This window comes from Polyergus mexicanus, unplaced genomic scaffold (assembly GCF_030449975.1).
Source record: "Polyergus mexicanus isolate NDT 795.1 unplaced genomic scaffold, iyPolMexi1.0 SCAF_3, whole genome shotgun sequence".
Lineage (NCBI taxonomy): Eukaryota > Metazoa > Arthropoda > Insecta > Hymenoptera > Formicidae > Polyergus > Polyergus mexicanus.
In genome coordinates, this window is record NW_027223323.1 from 2,345,599 (window position 1) to 2,368,832 (window position 23,234).

At 39.1% G+C, this 23,234-nt stretch overlaps 2 protein-coding genes across 6 annotated transcripts in view; both read right to left on the reverse strand.

Annotated features, from left to right (window-relative positions):
• Positions 1-2,334, reverse strand: part of LOC138945127 (serine-rich adhesin for platelets) — a 37,777-nt gene extending 35,443 nt beyond the window's left edge. The window contains exon 1 of the mRNA XM_070316383.1: positions 1,721-2,334. The gene's annotated coding sequence lies outside the window, so the exon portion shown is untranslated. The remainder of the gene's footprint in view (positions 1-1,720) is intronic.
• Positions 2,335-2,721: 387 nt separating this feature from the next.
• Gckiii (Germinal centre kinase III) overlaps positions 2,722-23,234 on the reverse strand; it is an 86,444-nt gene continuing 65,931 nt past the window's right edge. For all 5 annotated transcript variants that reach the window (XM_070316388.1, XM_070316387.1, XM_070316385.1 and 2 more), the window contains exons 3-11: positions 17,402-17,626; positions 9,939-10,104; positions 9,433-9,590; positions 8,907-9,092; positions 8,525-8,670; positions 7,992-8,271; positions 7,565-7,909; positions 7,254-7,477; positions 2,722-7,171 (exon numbers count right to left, since the gene is read on the reverse strand). In XM_070316388.1, coding sequence (XP_070172489.1) covers positions 7,162-7,171; positions 7,254-7,477; positions 7,565-7,909; positions 7,992-8,271; positions 8,525-8,670; positions 8,907-9,092; positions 9,433-9,590; positions 9,939-10,104; positions 17,402-17,626 — 1,740 coding nt within the window. In that variant the 3' untranslated portion in view covers positions 2,722-7,161. The remainder of the gene's footprint in view (positions 7,172-7,253; positions 7,478-7,564; positions 7,910-7,991; positions 8,272-8,524; positions 8,671-8,906; positions 9,093-9,432; positions 9,591-9,938; positions 10,105-17,401; positions 17,627-23,234) is intronic.

A 23,234-nucleotide genomic window follows, 5' to 3' on the forward strand; every position in this document is an offset into this window, starting at 1 on the left:
TATATTACGTACAACGTCCTACCCAGGAAAATGCATGTTTTCCTGTTATCTCGAGTACTAAATTGCAACTGTCAAACTTTAATTCGCATCGAATTTCTGTCGTTCTTTGTGAGAAAAGCGTATTTGTTTGCGCGTATTTAGTTATATTTGTATCTGTCATAGAAATAAAAAGGGAAGAAGTGAGAGAAATTTAATATCCGCGAAATCCCGTCAGCCAAAGAATTAGAGAATATATTACATACTATAAAAATCTCGTAAAACATCCTATCACACAAATATAATATCAGATAAGTACATTGTGCACTATTCTCTAACAAAGAGATCAATATCGAATAAGTACGTGACAGTTAAATTAAATTCTAAAAATTTTTTATTTAAATGAATTTTTTATTTAGAATGAAAAATCTAGAATAAATAAAGAATATATATTTATATGCTCTTTTTTTTTTCAATATCACGATAGAAGAAAAATTGCATAGATACTTACTTTAAGAATAAGTTATCCATTGCGAGACCGATGAACCGAATGTATATAAGGACCTTTTCATTAATCGGCGGAATAATCGACCCGTTTACTTTTATCGAAGCACCCCCCCACTCGTTCAGAGTCCGCACCTCTCGCGCATATAGAGAAAGCGAGATGTACCGTAAATAAATCCATCATCTGTGATCATTTTCAGCTGATCACCGCGCGAGATTTCCCTCTTTCTTCGCCATTACCCGTAATAATTTTACGAAACGGGCCGAGTTCCGGGGACGGTCGCGAAAATATTTTCGATGTGGAGAGAGAGAGAGAGAGAGAGAGAGAGAGAGAGAGAATTCTGCGGCGCGACACACTCGCGGGATCCTGTCCTGAAATATATCGCGCGTATAACGCGTGTTTTCACATAAAACACGCGTGCCGATCTTATGTCAAACACGCGTCGTTTCTAAAGAAACGAAGAATCGCTTGTTTTACTAAGATTTTTACGCGAAAGCAGCGAAACGATAAAATATCTAAAAAATACTACAGATCTGTAAGAACTTTAATATAAAGGAATAGTACAATAATAAATAATTAAGATCCTATAGATACGATATAATATTAATAGACGCAGTTATGAGATAATTGAGGAACTAAACGATGATAGAGTAAGTCGTAAAATGTTTCCACGAAGCAATGGGAGAGTGATTGACCAGTGCTTGATTCCGTTGAAAAAGACATGCGTATCTGATAATATTCGCATTACATAGGATTTGATTGTAAAAAGTACTCTAATATACTCTAATATTTCACGTGCAAATTACACATCCTAGCTGACCCTACGCTATATTGCTCGTGGAATGTTGTGTCATGTGTCGCGCATGCTGGAAACCACTGCAACGGACACAGCATCGTCGTCGTCAGCAAGGCAAATCGGTATAGTATTTTTAAAGCCGAGAACACGCGTGCGAAGCAAACTTAGAAGTTTATAGCAGCTGAAGAGTCTGTATCTAAGACTTCTAATGCTGATATCGCTCGTCAAAGTGACTTACCGAGCACAATGCAACCCGTGATAGGACGCGAAATAGATATATATCTGTACCGAAATATTCAGAATGCGTTAAAAAATCCGGAAATTGTGCATTCGGAATATATAGATGTATAGACATGAAATGAAGAAAAATCGAACGAGACGAATTTCAGAAATACGATACAAACTCATTCAGTACGTTGCCCCGACGCGCGTCCCGCCTCGACATCAGTATTGCGACGACGCACTTTGCGGTATCCTGCGGCGACGTCATCGAGGGATGATTCTGTTTCCTAGGTCCTACCGGTAGATCGACAGCCAGACGGTGGCCGTCCTCCCGCGAGTCGCCGACATGAGGGATGAGACGCTCAACTCTTTCGAGACACCCCCTGGAGGGATACACACCCTCGTTGGCGTTCCGCGGATGGACCTCCGGATATCGCAAACGTTTCCGGGAACGACGGTTTTCTTTCTCCGTCGAAATATATATGTATGTTTATGTGTGCGCCGCTCTATTTATGTATGTATAAAAGGCGCGTCGTGCGCGAAACAATTTTTTTTCTCTGCTCTGTCCGGGGTTTGTTCTCTCGGGAAAGCCGCAAATAGTTCTCTCTCGCGGGTATAGACTTTTTACATACGTCCCCCTTTTTTGGCGGGAGGGGGCATAGACGGTGGTACACACTGTGAAGAGCGAAAAACGAACGGGGAGAGGCAGAGATAAAGAGCGAGAGAAGAAGAGAGAGGAAGTGTGTGTATGTGGACACCCCTCTTCGCCTCCTTCTCCGCTCGTTGGCTCTCCCGCCTCTGGTACTTCGATCGCGACCATCCGCGGGATGCTGTCGACTACTGCACGAGATGCGCCGAGAAAATCCCTACGTTCTCCGTGCCCCTCCCGGCTTCGCGGACTATCTCGTTGCACGGGCCTGCGCTCTCCGGATGACGTTGCACGACGACGACATCGTCGCGACGCTCGCGCCGAGATGCCTCGGTGCGCTTCGGCCAAATTGCGTCATTGTTTTTATACCTCTAAAGAAAAAAAAGTATAGAGAATAAAATGATGTAATAGAATTGTTGTTATAGAATTATTATCTTAGAATTAAAATATTTAGAATTAAAGTATTATAAGATTATCTTGGAATAGAGTCACACAAACGTTCGTGATGCATAAGGATTAAAGATAATCGGCCAAAATCGATGCGCACCGCATATTAAGAAAGCACTAGCTACATCGTGGTTCACTTAATCTTTATTTCATATTTGTACACGCCCTTAGCATGCCACATACAATCAATATAATACAGTCCAACGCAGCCAAGGTAGAAGTAAAATACAAAAAATATATATATTTATATATATATTTATATATGTATACTCTACGCCGAGAGATATTATTGTTACCACGATGTGTGTGTGTTATAACGTTGAATATATTAGATGGGTAGTAGCTAAGAGTATAATACAAAGAAGAGTGCTGTGGATACGGTAGGACACGTAATTCGGATTGAATGTGGCGCGATTTCGCGCGGATCGCAAGAGATCTTTTACGGGCTTGGCGATCTATCTCTCTCTTTCTCTCTCTGACCATGATCTCGATTAATAAAAAGTCTCTGGTTCGATCAACTATATAAATGTATAAACTAAAAGAAAGCAACGAGCTTCCTAGAAATTGAAAATCACAGTTCGGCGCCGTTTATCCGTCCGTAATCTACGTACGCAGAGAAACGGAAGAACGATTTAGCGTCCAACCTTCGCGCGAAGGATTCAACGAAAGCGCAGAAGTTTCCTAGCCGGTTCTTAAGTATGGCATGAGAAAGGTTCGACTGCGAATTCGGGAAATTTCTTCGGCAAACGTTCTCCGAGCGATCATCTAATTACATCCTATCAATTCACCATATCTTATCGCATTTCGAACTTTCACTCGCAATTTTACCATTCATTTAAAGCGTGTTGAGACCTTTTGCAAGGCCGATTGGACACTAAAAAAATTATAAACTATTTAGATTTTATCTCGATGAAATGAATTACACAACGAATTCGCCAATACATTAATCAGGGAGTAGTAACAAATGTCCCGCCAGAGTATAACAACGTTGGACACTCGCTAGGAAGATTAAATAAATCTATTTAAAAATGTGAGGAGAGAAATTTATATAAATAACAATTCTCTGTCGAAGATTGTAACATGCGACGAGCATGTGAATCTCGTCCAACTGCTAGCGGGTTAATAGTCTTAGACGATATAATTTCGTAACTAATTTGCATATACAATTTTTTCGCCCCGTCAATTAAAGACGGTCACCGGAAAAAAGATGTTCTCGATAAAAAGAATGATCATTATTGGACGTAAAATCAATCGATTGCTACTCGGCAAGCCGACAATTCTTTTTTTTTTTCTTTTTCTTTAACATACATACTGCTTACACAGCCATAAATTTTCTCAAACTCGGCACGGAGACGTTTTCGTCGCGATAGTCTAACGCGCGGATGTAACCGATAAGCATTTATGGCAGCGTTACGAGGCCTGCTTAGGGTATTGCGATTGCCGTAAAAACGAAAAGAACTTAATTCAAAACGATGAAACGATAATAAGATAATAGTTCATGAGGGTCAAACCATGTCAAGGCTTGTCAAGCAGTTTTTTCGCAATCGCCGTAAAAAGATTTTTTTGCACGATTTAAGACGATAAACTGAAAAAATCGTTTGATCAATTGACATATGATGACTGTATTAACAATATAACGTAAATGAATAACTAACGTAACTCAACTAAGAATAAAATCGATATATATCGCATAATCTGACTTACTCCTCATCTAAGCGGGCGGCAGGAAATCAAAAAGGAAAAAAGAAAAGGCGATGGTAGAGCAGAGATTTTTAAAATATACCATATTATCGTACTCCTTCCTGATTTCTTATCAAACATAATTATTCAGATGAGAAACAGATTTAATTGAGAAATAAAGAAAACAATAAAATTGTAATTGATACAATGATTGTGTATTTAATAACATAATTAAGTCCCTTTGCCATTTCATTTTTAGATTTTTGCCATTAATTGACGTATCCCTTTTTATTATCTCTCTTCTTTCTCACTCTTGCTCTATCACCCTCTTGTATCTCCTTTTACATCACCGTTTACGCAGGATGGTCCTTGTATTTCGTCGGAACATACATTCTCACTCGCGAGACTTTTCTCCGACAACCTCGTAGATGACATACTCTCTATAATTCCTCTATCATTTACGCGTGTGTGTGGAATATATTTTTCTCTCTATATATTTTATAAAATACATTAGTTTACAAACAACGTGGATTAAATGTCGACGCCCTGCGCGGGAGTCATCGCAGCTCAGACTCGATCGTGGAAATTAAGAAGGAACATGGGGGAGGGGAGTGAAATCGGGAAACGTGTGCATAACGCAAGTTGAGTTTGGAAGAACGGCAGTACTCAAGTTCCGCATAATATATTCGGTCGCTACCGCTGCGTATTCAAAGTTCAAGAAACTCTCTTCGTACCTCATCGTTTAATAAATTCTTCGTCTGGATCGATTGTCAAGTCGTTCCGCGTAACGCTTTGTCGAAAGGGATTAAAATTTTTATTTATAAAAGATGCTTCCTGTGACAATTCTTTCTCTATCGAACTACCGAATCGCGAAATTGTTACAATCCGGCGATAATATACGAGCGTTTTAACAACGTGTTAACGTGAAACAATTCGGATATTACTCTAAGTTGATAATATATATGGATATTTCAAGGAGCGACAGAAAGATCGATGTATTTCTCGCACACGGATGTACGTATACTCGGAGACGATAAAATTCTAAAGTAGCATTTCTCGACGATTTCCAAGTGGGAGATTTTCACACACAACTAGAAATTAATTATATATTTAAACGCTACACTGTGTGTCGCATATAGGGAGTTGCTGAAACATTGTAGCGACTTACCTGCAATTTTTACGCAACAAGCGAAAACTACACCGACGAAACGATAAAAGCTCTCGATAAATTTGTAATCGCAATATTACCTATAGCCTACGTCTATCATCTTTTTCAATGACGACCGATGACGACGGAAAGAAAAAGGGATTTTTTCTTCTTCGTAACAAGATCGTTTAACGGAGCTGTGCGACCGACTGGCAAAGACGTCGATCAAGAACAATAAGACTATCTCTTATCGCGCTACATACATATTTACAATTCCTCTAGCATTACGCGCTAGAATGCCTTTTTTCTTCGCGTCCGAAACGTGCACTAACGTAGGAAGCAATGGGAAGGTATCTATTCAGAGAACATATCTTTTTCTTTTGCTCGCCTGCTACACAACAAGTTTTCTTATCGGAACATACTATTAAATAAATATACTGTCTGTAAAAACATTGGTAGAAGCACCGCATGTAAAAGCTCCATAGAAGCTTCAAAAATCATCCTTTCTTACATACACGTCGATATACTTGATGTAATGCGATAGTGCATGCTGCGGACGTATCTACATTGAAGCAAGACCAAGTCATCGAATACTTTTCATCTATCCGCTTTGCCTTTGAATCTGTACAAGTTTGTTTTGTTGTCGCATTCGCCAGATCGATTCGCGCTGAACATGGAGAAGGTTTAAAAGATTTTTATTAGGCTATCGCGTAATAGATTTCGATTGAACCTTCTTGCAAACACGTTGTAGTCTATCTTCCGCCTTTCTCTACTCGTAATTGATTGCCAGAACAATATTTTTTTTTGTTCAATATAAAGCTTGAAGCTATTAAATACATACTCTATATTCTGTCTGCAATTAATCTACTGATAATGATGAACGTTTTACGATCTAAAGCTGTAAAGAAATTAACCGACAGTGCCGTTTGATTAATGAATGTTTTATTGATAACTTTATTGATACTAATGAAGCAATATATTAAATTATAATATTTATAAGCAATTTAATTTTAGCGACATATCGCTCCATTGAGTTAAATATATAATTCGATTTTTGTTATTATAAAACCATTTTATGTTCTCTTACTCTTTCGAAGAAAGCATACAATTATTACAAAATATTACATGTAATTATAATTATTAATAATATATATATATATATATATAATTAAATATTTTAAATATTTAAAATTAGATTGAGAAAAAAAGTCGGATTAAGAAATTTTATAACGATAAATCGATTCATAATTAAAAGGAACTGTCGATCAACAAACCGACATAGAAAAATGTATAAATGTAGGACAGTTCAATCGAAAAATTCGAAATAGAATCGATGACAATAAACGAGTAGGAACTGCAAAAATACTGGCACAACGTTTCGCGTGCGTTTGCCGTCGACCATGTATTTTTATCATATGGCGAGGTAGATATGGATAGATGGAAATGGGGCGGTTCAGTATAGACTACTTCGTAAAACTTCGATAGACTTCGTTGTAGTACGGTCTTTATAGATTAACGAGGAAGGGGCAGAGCGGAAAGATGTTGGGAGGATAGGCATAACGAATTTTCCTCACATCTTTGCGTTCACGCATCCATCACGGAGTCATTGCTATTCAATGACAACGTGTTCGGCTCGTATTGATTAGCAAATTGATAATAGAGAAAAATAACGAATGGCTTTACAACGTCAGTATATTCTGGGACCACAGTCTCTTGCGGACCTTTGTCCTCTCGCGTCCCTACGTATCCCTTAAACAGAGAAGCACGTTGATTTTTTTTCTGCGCGAATCCGCTATGAAAATATATACGCTCGAGGAAGAGAGAGTATTACCTCAGAATAACCTTCTCCATTAGCATAGATAGGCGTCCTTCCGAGTGATTGGGCGGAAGTAGGGACTTAATGAGTTCGCGGATAAGAGACTCCGTCATGCCTGGCGACGTGCGTTCCGCCGATTCAAAAGCGCCCCGCAATTCTTCAATAGCACCGCCATTTTTGCTACCGTTACCACCTTCGCCATTATTGTCTCTCGCCGAATATTGATGCTTTCGTTGAAGCTGTAACATTGTCAGAAATATAAATCATTGCCATAATATCTTTGCACATTTATACTTTTATCATTTTACATATAATTCATTATATACCTCGGAAAGCAGAGGCATGACAACACCGGACAGAGCGACGCTTCGCGGATGTTTGAGTTCCTGCGAACTTCTGGGTCTCTGTTTATCCTCGCTAGGTCTGTGATCAGCCATCGAAGTGATGGGTACTTCCGGTTTGCTGTTTCTCCTTTTCTCCCGCGTGTTACAGTCTCTGCTGGCTCTATCTCGTTCTCGCTCCTTGACCCCTTCTCGATCTCTCTCGCGACCGTCGCGCATCTCCTTCGACTCTCTGAGCGTAGATTCTCGGCTCAAATCACGATAGTCCCGCTCGTCTCGTTTCTCTCTCGTATCCACCGGTGGTGGAGGTGCAGCTTCGTGTGGTCGGGACTAAAAAAAAAAAGAAACGGAAAAAATGTAAACATGAAATATCACATGATAAAAATCGATTATATACATAATGGTAATATACCGGCGTATGTTTCGCTTGACCATCGCGCAACGAGTCTCTGGACTCGCTTCTGTAATGATTAAGCATAGTGTCCTTCGGCGGTGATCGCGAAGCTCCGTTCGCATGCGGTTTGCTCGGTTGGCTGTGATTGGAGGACCTGTGATTCGTATGCGTTAGGGTCAGGGATGCGGGCTGGTCGTCCAGTGGCAACATAGGTACTACGGATCCTTTGATCCCGTGCGGGCCTTTCACCGTCATTATCCACGGCTCATCCATGTCGCTGTCTTGCTTGGATTCCTCCCTGAACACCGTGTAATACAGAGTGTTATAATTTACTACCGCGCTCTTCGGACATAATCTATTATACTGTACGATTGATAAATGGCTCCAAACTGGTTCTTTCTCTTTTTACACGTTTAAGATATAAATTTATTATGGAATTAATACGGCAGAAAAAAAGTTCTCAATGTGTGTAACACACGAAGATAACCGAAGCGGCCGGTTTTTACTTTCGTATGAAACGAGAATAGAAACGTGAGAATCGAGATACTCACGAGTCCGAATTCTCACTCTCGGTCTCCGACTCTTCGCTGCGCTGCGATTTCCATTTTTTGTACCTATCGATCAGGTCGATTAGATACGAGTTCTTCTTTGCCTTTCTGATAAACTGGAATTTTAACAGCTCCTTTGCTGTCGGCCTCTGTATAAATAAAACACAACGATCGATGAATAAAAGCTAATCGCATTTTCTTTTATTGAATTCTCTGATCTTTTAAATTAAATTTCTATTATAATGTTTTTTGTGCTATCTTGTTTAAATCACTTTTTTAATCACAATTAAAGATGTCGAATTGTTCGACAGCATCAAACACATTTTCGAACGAGATAATCGGCTAATGATTCAAAACGCGAACAGCCGCGAACATTAACACTCACGTTTTCAGGATCCTTATTGAGGCAGGCTTCGACAAACTCCTTGAATTGTTTCGTATAATTCCCTATCAGTTGCGGCGGATTATTCTTAGGTATTAGGAAGAGGACCCTCATGGGATGCAGCTCGCTGTTGGGAGGTTCTCCTTTCGCGAGCTCAATCGCCGTGATGCCCAGAGACCAAATGTCAGCCTGTGGAATAATAAGTTACTTCTACTGGTAGCCAGATACTGGAAGCGCTAACGATATGCTAATGAAAATGTGACCACGCTACTTTTCCAAAATGACAAATAAAGTGAGTGCTTCGAAAAAGGATAAAGAATAAAAAAGCAAAGCACAGTGAGCATTAAATTTAAGTCTAACTAAAGAGTTAGTTTTATATATCATAAAAAAAATTGATGGTAACATTATATCAATAATCTCTTAAAATATAAATAAAGATATTTATTTCTTCAGAAATAGTGTTCGCATTATATATTCTTTTTTAATTTTCGACAATATATGATTTATAATTTATAGTTAACGCAATTACCTTGGAATCGTAAGCGGATTGTTTGATAACCTCGGGTGCCATCCAGAATGGTGTGCCGACGAAAGTGTTTCGTTTGCTGGTGGTGTTTGTCAATTGGCCGGCTACGCCGAAATCGGCCAACTTGACGTCGCCCATTTCGCTCAGTAATACATTTGCCGCTATACAATTGAAAAAAGATCGTCAATTAATCTCTTATTTATAAAATAACGTAAAAATAAATAAAGTAAATTATATGTTATACACTCAAGACAAAAGCAAATTTTATTTTCCATGTAAATTTATCATAAAGAAAAATTATTAATAATGGACTAACATCTTCTTTTTGATAGAGAGAAAAGAGTCTAGCATCACAGTTAATTTTCTGCGGAATTTAGTTGGATGATACGTTACAATTAGCATGATTATTTTTAGTGTTTTATTAAAAATTATCTTTTACGAAACCTCTTGGCGCCGAGCGTTAAAGTGTTAATCATAAACATCTTTCGAGCCTTATCGAGCGGATATACCTTTAATGTCGCGATGCAGTTTACGCTCGCTGTGCAGATAATCCAGCCCTTTGAGCACTTCGCGTAATATCACGGCAATGTGCATCTCCTCAAAGCTACCGGCCTTCATCAAGTCCAGGGCCGAGCCGCCACCCAGGTATTCCATGATGATCCACAGCTTCGTACCCTGTCGAGCAGAACGAATATGGGTTCGAATAAGAATCGCTGCGGAGACGCGTAACAGATTTGCGTACCGGGAATTCCGGCGATAAAAATCAAAGAGTCTCGGGCGACCGCCAATTAACGAAAATAGATCGTTTCGCCAAACGATCGTTATTTCCAATCGAGGTGGACCTTGAGATTATTAAGGAAAATGGGTCGGAAAATATTATGATATAGCTTCTGCCGCGTCACGATATATTTCTGAGTTATTTTCCGTGCGTGATTACCCGTGAGGGTTGTCGCTGATATTTCAACAATTTATATGCATATCTTTTTTTAACTATATCCAAAATAATTATTAAAAATAGTTTAGCTATTTACAATTTCACCATTCAAAAAACAAAATTTTTCTTAATACTGAGAGCATAATCGCGCGAGTATGTACATCGTACTTTACCGGATCGTACTTTAATGTGAGACAGATTGATTGCAAAGTGGCGATCAGCCATACAGAGCAAGCAGTATCCTGCTACGAGAATGAGACGATCTTTCCTCAACAACGGACAGCGATATGATTAATCCCGCGGTCGTTCCGGTAATGAAGATTTATCACTCCACGAACAGTCGTAAATTAATGTGCGATGTGAGGGTTGTTAAGGAAAGCGTCGTCGTTTCCTGTGCGGCCTATTAATTTTCCCCGAGCATGTTGCGCTCCAAGGTAACGCGCGTCAGCGCTGACCGGATCTTACGCGCGGTAATTATATCCGACATCGATGACCAATCACTGTACGACTTATCGGATAAATTATACAGCGTGTGTTAATGATGATAACGTTGGCAATGATGTTGGTGATGGTGGTGTAGCGAGGACGATAAAACCGATGAGTTATCGTGCGTTAATAATCAGCAGCAACCCGAGCTAGTGATCCGAGGATACCAACGAAGATTTACACCCTTTGTTCAATCGATTATAAAGAAATAATTGATCGATCCTCCTCCCACCCCCGGAGATGTATCGGTCGCGGCCTTGCAATTACGCGCCACTGTGTATATTATATGCCGCTCCCTTCCTCGCCGCATTTTATCCCCTTCGCCACTGGCTTGCAAAGTGAAAGTATATGCAGCGTTATGAGAAACAAGACACTGGCCCTTCGTCGCGTTGCTATTTTAGAAAAATTCTACAAACTTTCGAATTTTAATTCCGTTAATTACACAGTATTAATTGTTAAATCAACAATAAAATGAAATCGTGTATAGAAGATTGAACATTTCAAGATAAAAAGTCAATTTATGGTTTCTGGCTAAAAGAATCTTTCCTCTCCGAAGAACAAGATAAACGTAGGGAGATACTATCTCGTGTGAAAGTACATATATCGTCAGATTTTTCATATTCATCTATCTTTATGGAATATCCTAAGTATCCCCGAGAGAGACTCTATAAGTCTCGGCTCCGACTTTCGCTCGACGTGCGGTTGACGCGCGCCATCGTTTTATGACAAATAATTTTCGTAGTTTAAGCAGGTCGACCGGGGACATTCGCCAGGATGGCGAATACGGCCGCCCATAAAATGGGCACCATTTATCACCGTCGGCCGGTCAAGAGGCTTGCTCGCAGTGCGCTCCACTTTTTCCCCTTTAGATCGTCTCGAGGTAGGTGGCCATCGTTGTCGACACAGAGGGTTCGTTCAACCCGATTTCGACCGCCTATCTCTGTGAATTTCTACGCGAAGAGATTTGCTATGTCATTCCTCTTGTTCGATAGATCCTTTGTCTTCCTTCGTACGGAAGAGGCAAGAGAAGGTTGACAGGTAGTTGGCCGATTTATCGAGAGCATTATCAGAGATATCAATTTTGAGACAACCATGGATTAAATTTCCGAGGGGGATAATAAGAAAGTAAATCGCGGTAACGCAAAGGGGTTAATCAACGAGTGTTAATGAGCCTTGCCAGAGCAAATATCTATCAAGAATCGTAAAGTTGATGCGTTTATTTCTATTTTTTTTTTCTATAATATATAATAATAATTTAATTTATATATACATAAATAATAATATATTTTTATTGTCTTTTTTCTAAAATATATAATTTTTTATCGTCAAATATTTTTCTAATCATTTTTTTTTTTTTGTTACTATATTGTTTGATTAATTATAACTTTTAAAAGCGAGAAAGAAGCTTTAAACAAACTTTCTGCAATTTATTTAAATCCTCAATTTTTGCTACTAGAAAGAAAGAAAGCACTTCCGAGATTAACGATAGTGATTTTCATCATACCATACAGTTTAACCCGTCATCATCGATGACGATAAGAAACTTTAAGAGGTCACTTTACGTAACGGGTTACGAATTCTAGTATTGCAAGGGAGCTATTATTAATCGGGCAATTTCCTAATGGTTTGGATCTCTCGTTCGACACGATCCGAGAATAGACTCTCGCCCCTCGTTTAGTCAAGAATTATTTTTCGCTCCTCTTCCCCGCTCGTCCTCATCCGTTCGCAGCAATTATTGTTAATTGACGGAGCCCATAATCGGCCGCTTTCACTCTCGGTGAGTGACGACAGAAGCGTTTAATTTCAGGTCTCTTTGGGGGGAGAAAGTCCATTCGAATACAGTAATTACCATATCGGAAATTTCGATCTTTTGTGAAACTAATAGGCATTATTTAGAATTCTCATTTTATGCGAAATTTCTAATGCAATTTCTGAGAGATCACGAGCAATCGAGTGATTCAATATAATCGAAAAAAAGAGAAGAAAAACAAGACTTTGGAAATTCGCTTTGGAGCTCTAATCGTCGAATACGTCTACGGAGAAGAAAACCCACTAGTCGCATCGATTTATTCGCGAATATGTTGCAATTTATCGACGTTTAATTCGGCGTTTTAGCCGCGCACGCGAAATGCGCAATGTCAGAAAGAGGACGGAACATCGTAAAGCGGAGATTAATTCCGTCGCGTCGTCCATCAATGCCAACGGCACTCCTGCCATTTCGCGAAACGTAGGAACAAAAGGACATAACGCGCGTGCCAAAAAAAGCAACGAGAGTTTGACCGGTCCATTAATCATCCATTCGCTGAGCGCTCTCTTGTCTCTATTTTGCATGCCGGTTGCATTTTGTAGGAGCCACCTCCTCCCCCCCCCCCCTCTCGTTCGCCCCTGCGTAAAATGCGGGCATCGAAGATTCATTTTAGACGGATCTTAATTTGAATTTTATAATTTACTTTCTCTCTACTAGTACTCGATCCTCATATTTTACACTATTTTACATCTGTAATCTTTGCGACCTCGAACTAAAACGCTCCAAGTTATCTCTCACGACGACGACAACGACAACCTGAACGATAAGGTCGCTAAGAGTTAAAGCACCCTCTTCATCGATCCGCTATTATCGGAGAACGTTTTCTAGCGTCGATAGCCACTGACCGTAAATCTCGCTACAAAGTAGAGGGAATGATAAGAATCGCGACGATTTTCACGGAAAAACTGACACGCGACCTACTTGACATTCCTTGGACGAGCGCATTTCACGATCGCGAACTAGAGGTGCAAACTGCGATTTTAAATCGCGCGCACGTGCCGATCACCGAGATGATTTTGTCTGCGAAATAGGAGCGACTGGTATATGCATTCTACATGTACACCGTACCGATATTCATTGGTTCAAAAACCGTACGAGGAAACAAAGTGGCGAAAATACCGTAATTTCGTCAAGAGGCTGGACATTTGCCGAGACGAGTGCTCGCATAATAACCGGGCAATTATACTCGTTCATTCATAAAATCTCGGCCGTGCCACTCCTCTGCACGCTGCTGGGCATTGTCTTTTATTCGAAGCACAATGAACCGACCATAATGGGGTAAAAGAATAGAAGCTTCGCGGATTTTCGCCTATATATTACCCGCGCCCGGATATTATAAGCCACAGATATAATCCATTCCGTAAACATCTTCCCACTAATTATTACAATATGCTGATAATATTCTGCAAAGTCGTTAAGAAAATTTGTGCAATAATCTTAATGTATTTTTAAGGTAACGCAAACAAAATTTTGATAATAAAAATTATATGTTAAAATATTAAAAGCTTTGCGTGATGCGCGCGCGATGTATATATGAGATGGGTGATGTGTAATGAACGATAAATAAAAAATATGAGCTACACGTGCAGCGTTGTTTTATTAATTCAGTGACTACGACGGCGAAAGGATATTTTTAGAAGATCGATAATAAAATAATATTTTTAGCCGCCTCTACAACGGACAGTGAGAGAATATAACAAAAGAATCGCAACGAGATGCCCTCATAGTTGACGATATATCCGGATTGAGAAACTTGAAGGAGTGCCGCAAAGTATTACGAGAGTCATCCTTCATTCAACTTATTCAACGTACATCTATGCATTTTCATACAAATTCCAAAGATGTATGATATGCTGTTGGCGTAATAAACCCGAATAATCTAGACAGTACTTTTTACGGTATTTCATAAGAACATATAATTGTCGCGAGGTGCAATGATAGTTTTTTTTTCAAAATTGTCTCGAATATCCCACGAAATGTAAATTTATCGCTTCTTTGAAAAATAACAATATTTTACGCCATTATATTGCACGTGCGCGAATGGCTCGGATCTTTTTCAGCGAGAGAGCGTAATGGAAAACTCGCGGCGCCAAGTGTTATAGAAACATATGGTGGAATTTACATCTGGCTCGCGCAAGCGAGGAGTGCCGTCGCCCGATAACCGTTGTTGACCGACTTGCTCTTGGTCTTAATAACAGTTTCCGAAGGTAGGAAAGCCGCGACGATCGAGGCGGCGGCCGCGATATACACCCGTTACACGATGACATCAGGCGCGTAGATGGACGCGTAGGCACCCGCGTGCCTTCTTTCATTCTCGCAATAATCGTCGATGTGTCATCGCGAGATCGCAGGATCGCGAGCATCGTGCGTATCGTGCGGAGGAACGGAAAAAATCACGCTCTTTCCACATTTATCAAAGCTATTACATTTCGTTTTGCATCGCACGATTTTCTCGCGCTTCCTCTGTTTACCCCTCTCCCGTTTTTTAAATAAAATATTGAAATAAGTTCTGAATTAATTATTTCGTGATAAAGCATGTCATTGAGACAATAATGCACGCCATTTCGTAATTATGCTAATCAGACGTTTATACACCTCCTCACTTCGATGATCTTTCGTATAGTTTATAAGCGTCGCTTTGCAACATCAATCGCGAACATCATCGTTTTGCATCGCACGATTTTCTCGCGCTTCCTCTGTTTACTCCTCTCCCGTTTTTTAAATAAAATATTGAAATAAGTTCTGAATTAATTATTTCGTGATAAAGCATGTCATTGAGACAATAATGCACGCCATTTCGTAATTATGCTAATCAGACGTTTATACGCCTCCTCACTTCGATGATCTTTCGTATAGTTTATAAGCGTCGCTTCGCAACATCAATCGCGAACATCATAATTACCATCATTTACGTTTGCGCAATTATCTATGCAAACGCGTAAGCGAGAATATTTCTCACATCGCGGGCGTCGCAATGCAAATTGGCGAGAAAACGTATTTCGTATCGAATGTTCGCGCCCGCGAGAGAGCGACTAACTAACGATCGTTAATGACCGTTTCGCGCACGATCGTTAAGGAAACTTCTCTCTCGGCTGGGCACGGTGTCGGGCGCCGCTTCGTTTCATAAGTAATCATACTGAGCTTTCGCGCTCCTCGGCTATGAAAACGATGGGGGAGGGGGGGGGGGGAGGGGGGCGAAAAGTAGAAGGGCATGTAGGAATAAGTAATCTGTTTCCACGTTTTGTGTATACAAAAATTGTTTCGCGAAGTCGGTAATCCCCCCTCCCCCGCTGCAATTAACGGTCTCTCAACAATTGTCGATAATGATCGCGTTGATCCAGTTTGTTTCCCCCTTCCCTGTAACGAGGGCTCCTTCCACAAGGTTTGTGATTTATTCGTTGCCGTTATGACATCTCAGACCGACTGAGTAATTGATCGTCGCTATTACAAATCACTATTATGGAACGTCAAGTGTAGAATGTAACAAGTAGCACAGTATAATTGAGTATTAAGACAAATAATAAAATTGTAAATATCGAAGAAAAAAAAAAGTTCTCATAAATATAATTAATATTATGTGTATAAATGTGTAAACTATGTCTTTTCGTGAAAAATTCATCCATAAATTTTATAGAAAATTTAGATCAGAATACGTTATAAATCGTCTGCAAAATTTATGAAAAATATTTATAATTAAAAAAAAATAGTGATGTCTCCGAAATATTTTGCTTATCAAACAGGAATGAGCTTTTACTGTATAGAAAAGAAATTGTGACTCCACCTAAAATTGCGTAAGAGATTCTGGTATTCGTTTCAGAATGCGGACAATGTTTACCTCTCCTTTTCCTCCTCCTTTGGGATTATAAATAGCCCCGGCTTGTCGGTAATGCAACAAAACGACACGGCGAGAGAACGTGTCTCCTCCTAGCCAACGTCGACAGCGTGTCGACGATCGCGCAAAACATAACTTCTCGTCGTGGTTCACCGAAGAAAGACGCGACTTATGCAAACCAACGACCATCCGTGACTTTTCCATGTGAAGTGCTCGATCTCGATCCCGTTGATCGACATGATTTTCCCGGCACGCATTACACGGTACGGTATTAAATCATGTTCACTCGAGACGTATGTCCTCCCTTACGTTTCTTTGAGAAATGTGTATATATGTCTCCCGCGTATGTATATATATATATATATATGTATATATAATAGAAATATTTAATAATTTAATCAGTTTATTATTTTTTTAATAAATAGAAAATTTTAACGAATAGCAAATATTTGAAAATGAAGAGATCACAATCATTACATTACAACCGACACGCTACTGCAAAATGAATTGCGGAGATTTGTAGTGTTCACAATCGTGAAATCGTTGAATCTCTCTTTCTCTCTCTCTCTCTCTCTCTCTCTCTCTCTCTCTCTCTCTCTCGCAGGAAGCGGAAGCAATGGACGATCCGACACAACCGAGCCGGAAGCGATAGTTAACCGACCGTCATACAAGCCCTTCCCATTCTTTGCGCATGAAAAATGATAGAACGTAACGTGCCAAGTGCCCTCAATAGCGAGTTTTTATTTTTGTCCGTATGCGATTATACGACAGCGATTCATCGAGACAGAATAACGATAAAATGAGAAGTTCCGATCGGCATTTTAATTTAACGCTCGTAATATAACAACTAGTTATAAATTACTATTTTACAAAATATTCTCTCTCTTGGGATAAAATATACTTTTCCACTTACTTTGAGGTAAGACCCGTAATACTTGGTGACGTACGGGCTGTCGCATTGCGACAACACCATAATCTCCTGCTGTATGTCCTCAATCTCATCTTCCGCCTCTTCGAGATCGATGATCTTAATGGCCACGACTTGCTGGGTCCTATTGTCGATACCTTTGAAGACCTCGCCGAAGCTACCCTTTCCGATTCGCTCCTGTTTCGTAAATATCAGCTCGGGATCCACCTTCTGTAACAGAAATTCAATGGTCTCCGGTTAATTACATTCGGTCATTCGACCTTGTCTGATTTTGCTCCTTCGCAATATCTCGTGTCATTTCCGTAAAGAATACTACGGATCTTCCCATGACGCAACAGTATAACAAGCTAATGGGAAATTTTGAAATTCCTTAGGCAATAGGCATGGACTTTCTTCGCTACAACGCGGCCTTCGGATATTAATAAATGCAGGTATTCCACAAACAGCAATGCAGTTCTCCTTGGCTTCTTTCTACGAGATGACACACGCCATGTCATAATATGCGTACTATAAAAAGAAAAAAAAGTGCAAGTCGCATCTCGGCTTTCTCACATAAACTGAATAAATTATTTACTTTTTAATTAATAAATCGCGGTTTTATATTCGTAATAAATTATAATCCCGGGCTCAGCTCTGAGCAGTTTGACAAATGAAACGTCTTTTGCTCTAATCCGCTGTTTAGACTTGCATACGAGTGCTATGCGTGCACATTTCTTCTTCGCGCTCGTGGAAGCTATTTGCACTAAGAGACGACATTACTACCTGGACATTAATAAATTACAGTAACTGCGACTGTTTTGCGCTCGTCGCTTCTTTTCTCTCCGGTGCTTTTCCGCTCGAAAACGCGTCTAACGCCGACTAGCGAATCGCCTTTAATCAGGCGAAACGGTCACTTTACGGTCGTAGGCGACGAAAAAAGAAATTCCAGAATTTACTCTGCTACTGATCCTTCTTTATAGGTTTTTCTCCGGAGAAGTCAATGCCCCGTGCATCCCGTAACTGTAGAACGCGAAGAAACGTCTCGCCGAAATTCTCTTTCTCCAATTCGCGAAAAATTACCTCGCATAAGAAATTGAGTACGGCAAAAAAGATCAAAACAAATTACAATGTCTTGAATATGACATATTTAATGTTTCGCTCGTAATTAAGCGTCGCATTTTTTGTAAAGTTTTCTAATTTACCATAAATGCTTGTTAGAATCCTTCCTGAAATTCTATTCGTTCTCACTAATTAATTAGCAATGGGAAAGAGGCTTGGCAAGTCATCTAATCGTAGATATAATTTAGTATTACCATAGTATATGTGTATCGTAATTTTCTTCGCTGATAAATATCATGGAGGTAGATCTTTTTTATTCTCTTTTCTTCGGGTCCTTTGGAGAGTTATATTTGTTGATAAGCATTAAAAATATCAAATGCTAATTTGTCTCGAATTTGTGTGCCCAAGTTTGAAATAATAATGAATATGCACGGAAGCTTTTTATGCGAGACTAATTTTTCATTCTCTTGCGCTCGCAATCCACAGATCACAGTCAAAAAGTCAGTAAACTGAAAGCTCGTATCGGAACAGCGAGATTAAAGCGAAGCTTCGAAGCCTGGAATGGGCTCTAAGGGCAATGAAATAAAAATTCGCGTCCGTCGGTAAAATCCGGAAAATTTGCAAAGCAAATTCTCTCATATATCCGTCAACGGTATTTCGTAACTGTCGGGGCATTTTATCGCGCCGATGAATTTAAAGGGCATTGATTTTCGTCGGACCTCGATCTTTTTCATTTCATGATTTAGTGTCATCGATACTTTTTTGACACTAAAATCGATAAATCACATGAGCGTATCAAGCAGTATAAAAAACACTCGGAAATTACGCTGTCATTATTTATATTGGCATTACATTAGTATGAAATTTTACTGCAAATTATTATCTAATCTCTGAATATTACCGGAAATTAGTGCAAATTTGTGGTCGGCGGTTTACGGCAGAGTAAAACTCGCTACTTGTTCTAGCAAGTCACGTTAAACCTTGGTTAACCACGCTTGTGTTGCGAGCAATATCTATAAACATTATCGCGCTTGTAATATTATACATGCGCAAAATATTTGACAAAATTTTTTTACGATAAAAAGGGAGATAAAATCGTCTAATTGGGCTACATAATTTCTGATACAAACTACGTTGGTGATGCAACAATATTTAATCAATTAACTGAGAGAGAATCGCAAAAAAAAAAAAAAAAAAAAACGCATGTCCAACTTTTTCATCGCAAGAGCGCAGTCGAGGCACGCTATATGCAATCTGAGGTTCGTGAACGAGGGCCATCGAACGAGAGCGCGAGAGGCAAGAGAAGAGGATACTCTCAGCATGCAATACTGCATCGTCGAGATGCACCGAGCGTCTCTTCTCTTTCTGACATGAGCTGCTTTTTAGTGCGCGCCACGCTGCCTGGAACTCGCGACACAAATTCTAATTAGCGGTCGTCGCAAAGAAATCCGCGGCATATAGATAACCAAAGTACCGACGGTCGCGTTCGAGGACAAAGGCAACAAACAAAGATATTTCCATCGCAAAAATAAAATATAAATATTCCTTGTCTACATGTATAAGAATTGAAATTCAAGCTTTCTTCCTTTTATTCTTTGGAAAAAGTTTTTTTTTCTTTTTCGCATTAAATAATATTATTTATCATCAAAAGATGAATTTTCTCCGTGAGATATCAAGGGAAAGAAATTTTGTATATTTATATCGCTATAATGATACTTTAGATTTCCAACAAACTCCTTTATTAGGCTAGTTTGGACAATGGCTCGCATTCTGATGGACACGCCTACTCAAAACCATATTAGCTATGCCACGCTGTATAAGCATATAGGTTTCCTGTTGGGCGATCTTTGACCCATAATTGGCGGTCTTGATGAAATTGATGTAAGGCTGCCAAGAGCGCTCAATTAATAACCATATACAGATTCATTCCATTGTACACGGCTATCAGCTGTAGCACAATTTACAAAATCTCGCCAAAATAGCGTAGCACAATAAATATCTCGGCAAACTGGTGATATATCAGAAAATTAACCGTGTATCGTATTGTATATGTAGATTATAATTGGATTATAGCGAGACAGTAGTTTCTCGTTCAAGCATATGCTACATACAGCATTAATTTCTCGTTTATCTCGGTATAATGAATTCAAAAAACAAATTAATGTAAATTTCCTGAAATATTAAATTTATTCGGATTATATGTGAGATATGCTAATTCTCGCAAAGTAACACGTTACAGCTTTGTGAATCTGCTTTGTAAAACTTCTACACGAGAAATGTACCAAAGTTAACGAAGAATGATATTTATTTGTACAAATGTGCGAATTATAGTATGCCGCTTTACTATATTTCTCGATGTATATATCTTTCCTGCAGAAAATTATTCTACGTTGCATTTCCATCGCTGCGAATAATTCGTTCGCATTAGATATTCAAATTAATCTATACATACAAATTTCCCTAAAACCTTCTTTACCTTTAACGATACGCGATGAAGTTCCTATTTAATATCACTTCACTGAGCATGGGACTGAAATAATTTGCTAGATAACACGAAGTTTGGTATCGTTCTGACACATCTTAATTAAGAAGTGTAACCGCGTCTCAAGAATTTCGTCTCAACCGTCCTTTTAAGGGAGGACGGGCTCAAATAGACTCACCGCCTTTCAAGATAAACGTGCCAACTTCATCAGGAAGCTCGAGACTGTCAGACTACAACGAGATCGCATTAATTCGAAGAAGAAGCTGCGATTATTCTCTCTCGAAATGGGAACAATCTGATAGCTATTTGCAATGTGTTCCAGCAATTCAACGAAACAAAAATTCAATCCGTTTGTATATTTCATCACTCGAAATAAGACATTTGCAATGAGATATTTATAAATAATAAATGGCAAATGAAACTTTTTGTGATAAAACAACAAGTAAAACCTTTCTATTGTCAATTTGCATAATGTGCAACTACTTCCGGATGTCGATGCAAATTGATGAAAACATTTGCTGGATTGCACTGGTTAACTTGACCGTTGCAAAAAATTACCATATACAATATATTTTTTTACGGCTGAATAAACTTACACGAGAACCCAGACTATGTACGTAGACTTCAAACGCGTTGTTATGTGCCAAAGGAGAATTTCATTACCATACGTTTAAGTTTGAAAATCTGAATGCATGACAAATCGGAAGTCCCGTCCAAGTCGTGGCTCTTAAAATGCGTCGAGCGAAAGTAATGTTAAGTACGCGAGACAATGTGGTTTTTACGTTCGTTTTAGTATTATCGATTTTCTTTCATTTGCGTGATAAAGTCCGCTCGATGCTTCTCGATTAAATATAAATCGTCTCGTAGTTATATTTCCCGTGAAATAAATAAAATTATTACGTATTATCTTCCTTTTGTGAAAAAAGTTATATGAAAAAATTCCGCTTTATTAAATTAAATGAATGCAGAGATACAAATTATTAATACTATACAAATTACGTAATAGAATTCGTATGAAAAAAATCATGCGCAAATCTAGAGATTAAAATATAAATTAATATTTCTTCGTAAGGTCAATTTCTCCGATGTTAATTGTATTAGAGCTATATCCGAACTTTCTCTCTCGCGTTTGTAAAATGTCGTAAAATGTACTCGCGAATTTATCGATGCATTTTTGTTGCGATCCGTAGACGGATAGAAGCGGACAATAGGCGTGCGAATAATTCGCTATAAATTGAAACCATCGGACGATATCTGGCGTTGCTTTTTTCACGTTTGTACAACCGACAGAGAATTGCGATTGCCTATCTCTCACGTACGCGATGCGACGCGAATGCAGCGAAGCGATGCAGAATGCAAGCAAGAGGCAGGTGCGGGCTGACGCAGCGAGCGCTCTAGGGTCAATCAACACAGTCAATATTGACGATGATAAAACGAGCGGACAAAAGCACGCCCCGACCGGAATCAGAATGATACGCGACAATTCGCAACATCTGCATCGCGGATTCTGAAATGTACAGGATGCGACAAAAGTTTAAGAGAGATATATTACTGAATTTATATTTCTAAAAATTCAACAGCCACGCACTCTAAAAAATGAATAAATAAATTAAAATTCTCCTTATAATCAAAGTTCATCATCTAATTATTTATTTATTGGATTATGTATATAATTTAGTATTTCTTTTTCTTATTTGTTATATTTTTAATTTCTTTTTTTTAGTAGATTCAGAGAAATTAATATGTTTACTTGTTGCCTCGCCTTTTAACTGTTACAATACAATTTTCTTTTTTATTGTGTATAAATATTTTTAATCTATATTTATGTATATATTCCGTTATATCCTTACGTCCAATCAAATTATTTCCTACATATACATATAGTACTAATTATTGGAAAAGTAATATAAAATCAGGAATTTAAAAAAAGTAAATAAAATTGATGCACGAATGTAATTTTGAACAATAACGCTGTTCGAGATTTCTCGGCATCTCGTCGCGCCGAGTTCGTTTGGCATTAGCATAAATAGGAGAGGCAAGCGCTCGCAAACTACCAACTTATACGTCCAAGTGTTTTCCTGATAATTTTCCCTCGTTTAACGGCGGAGCGAGCACACGATTCACCGTCATCAAGAGCGCGTCCCGTATTTTCCGAGCTCGAGGATCGCGTCGCCGCCCGCGCTCCGCTCAAGTGTCGTTTAAACTTTAATTTCGGCGGCTCACCCCCTCACGGCCGATGAATTACTCTCGTCGTAAACGAGGTCGAATGACGATACGTGGCGCGCAAAAGCTCGTTGA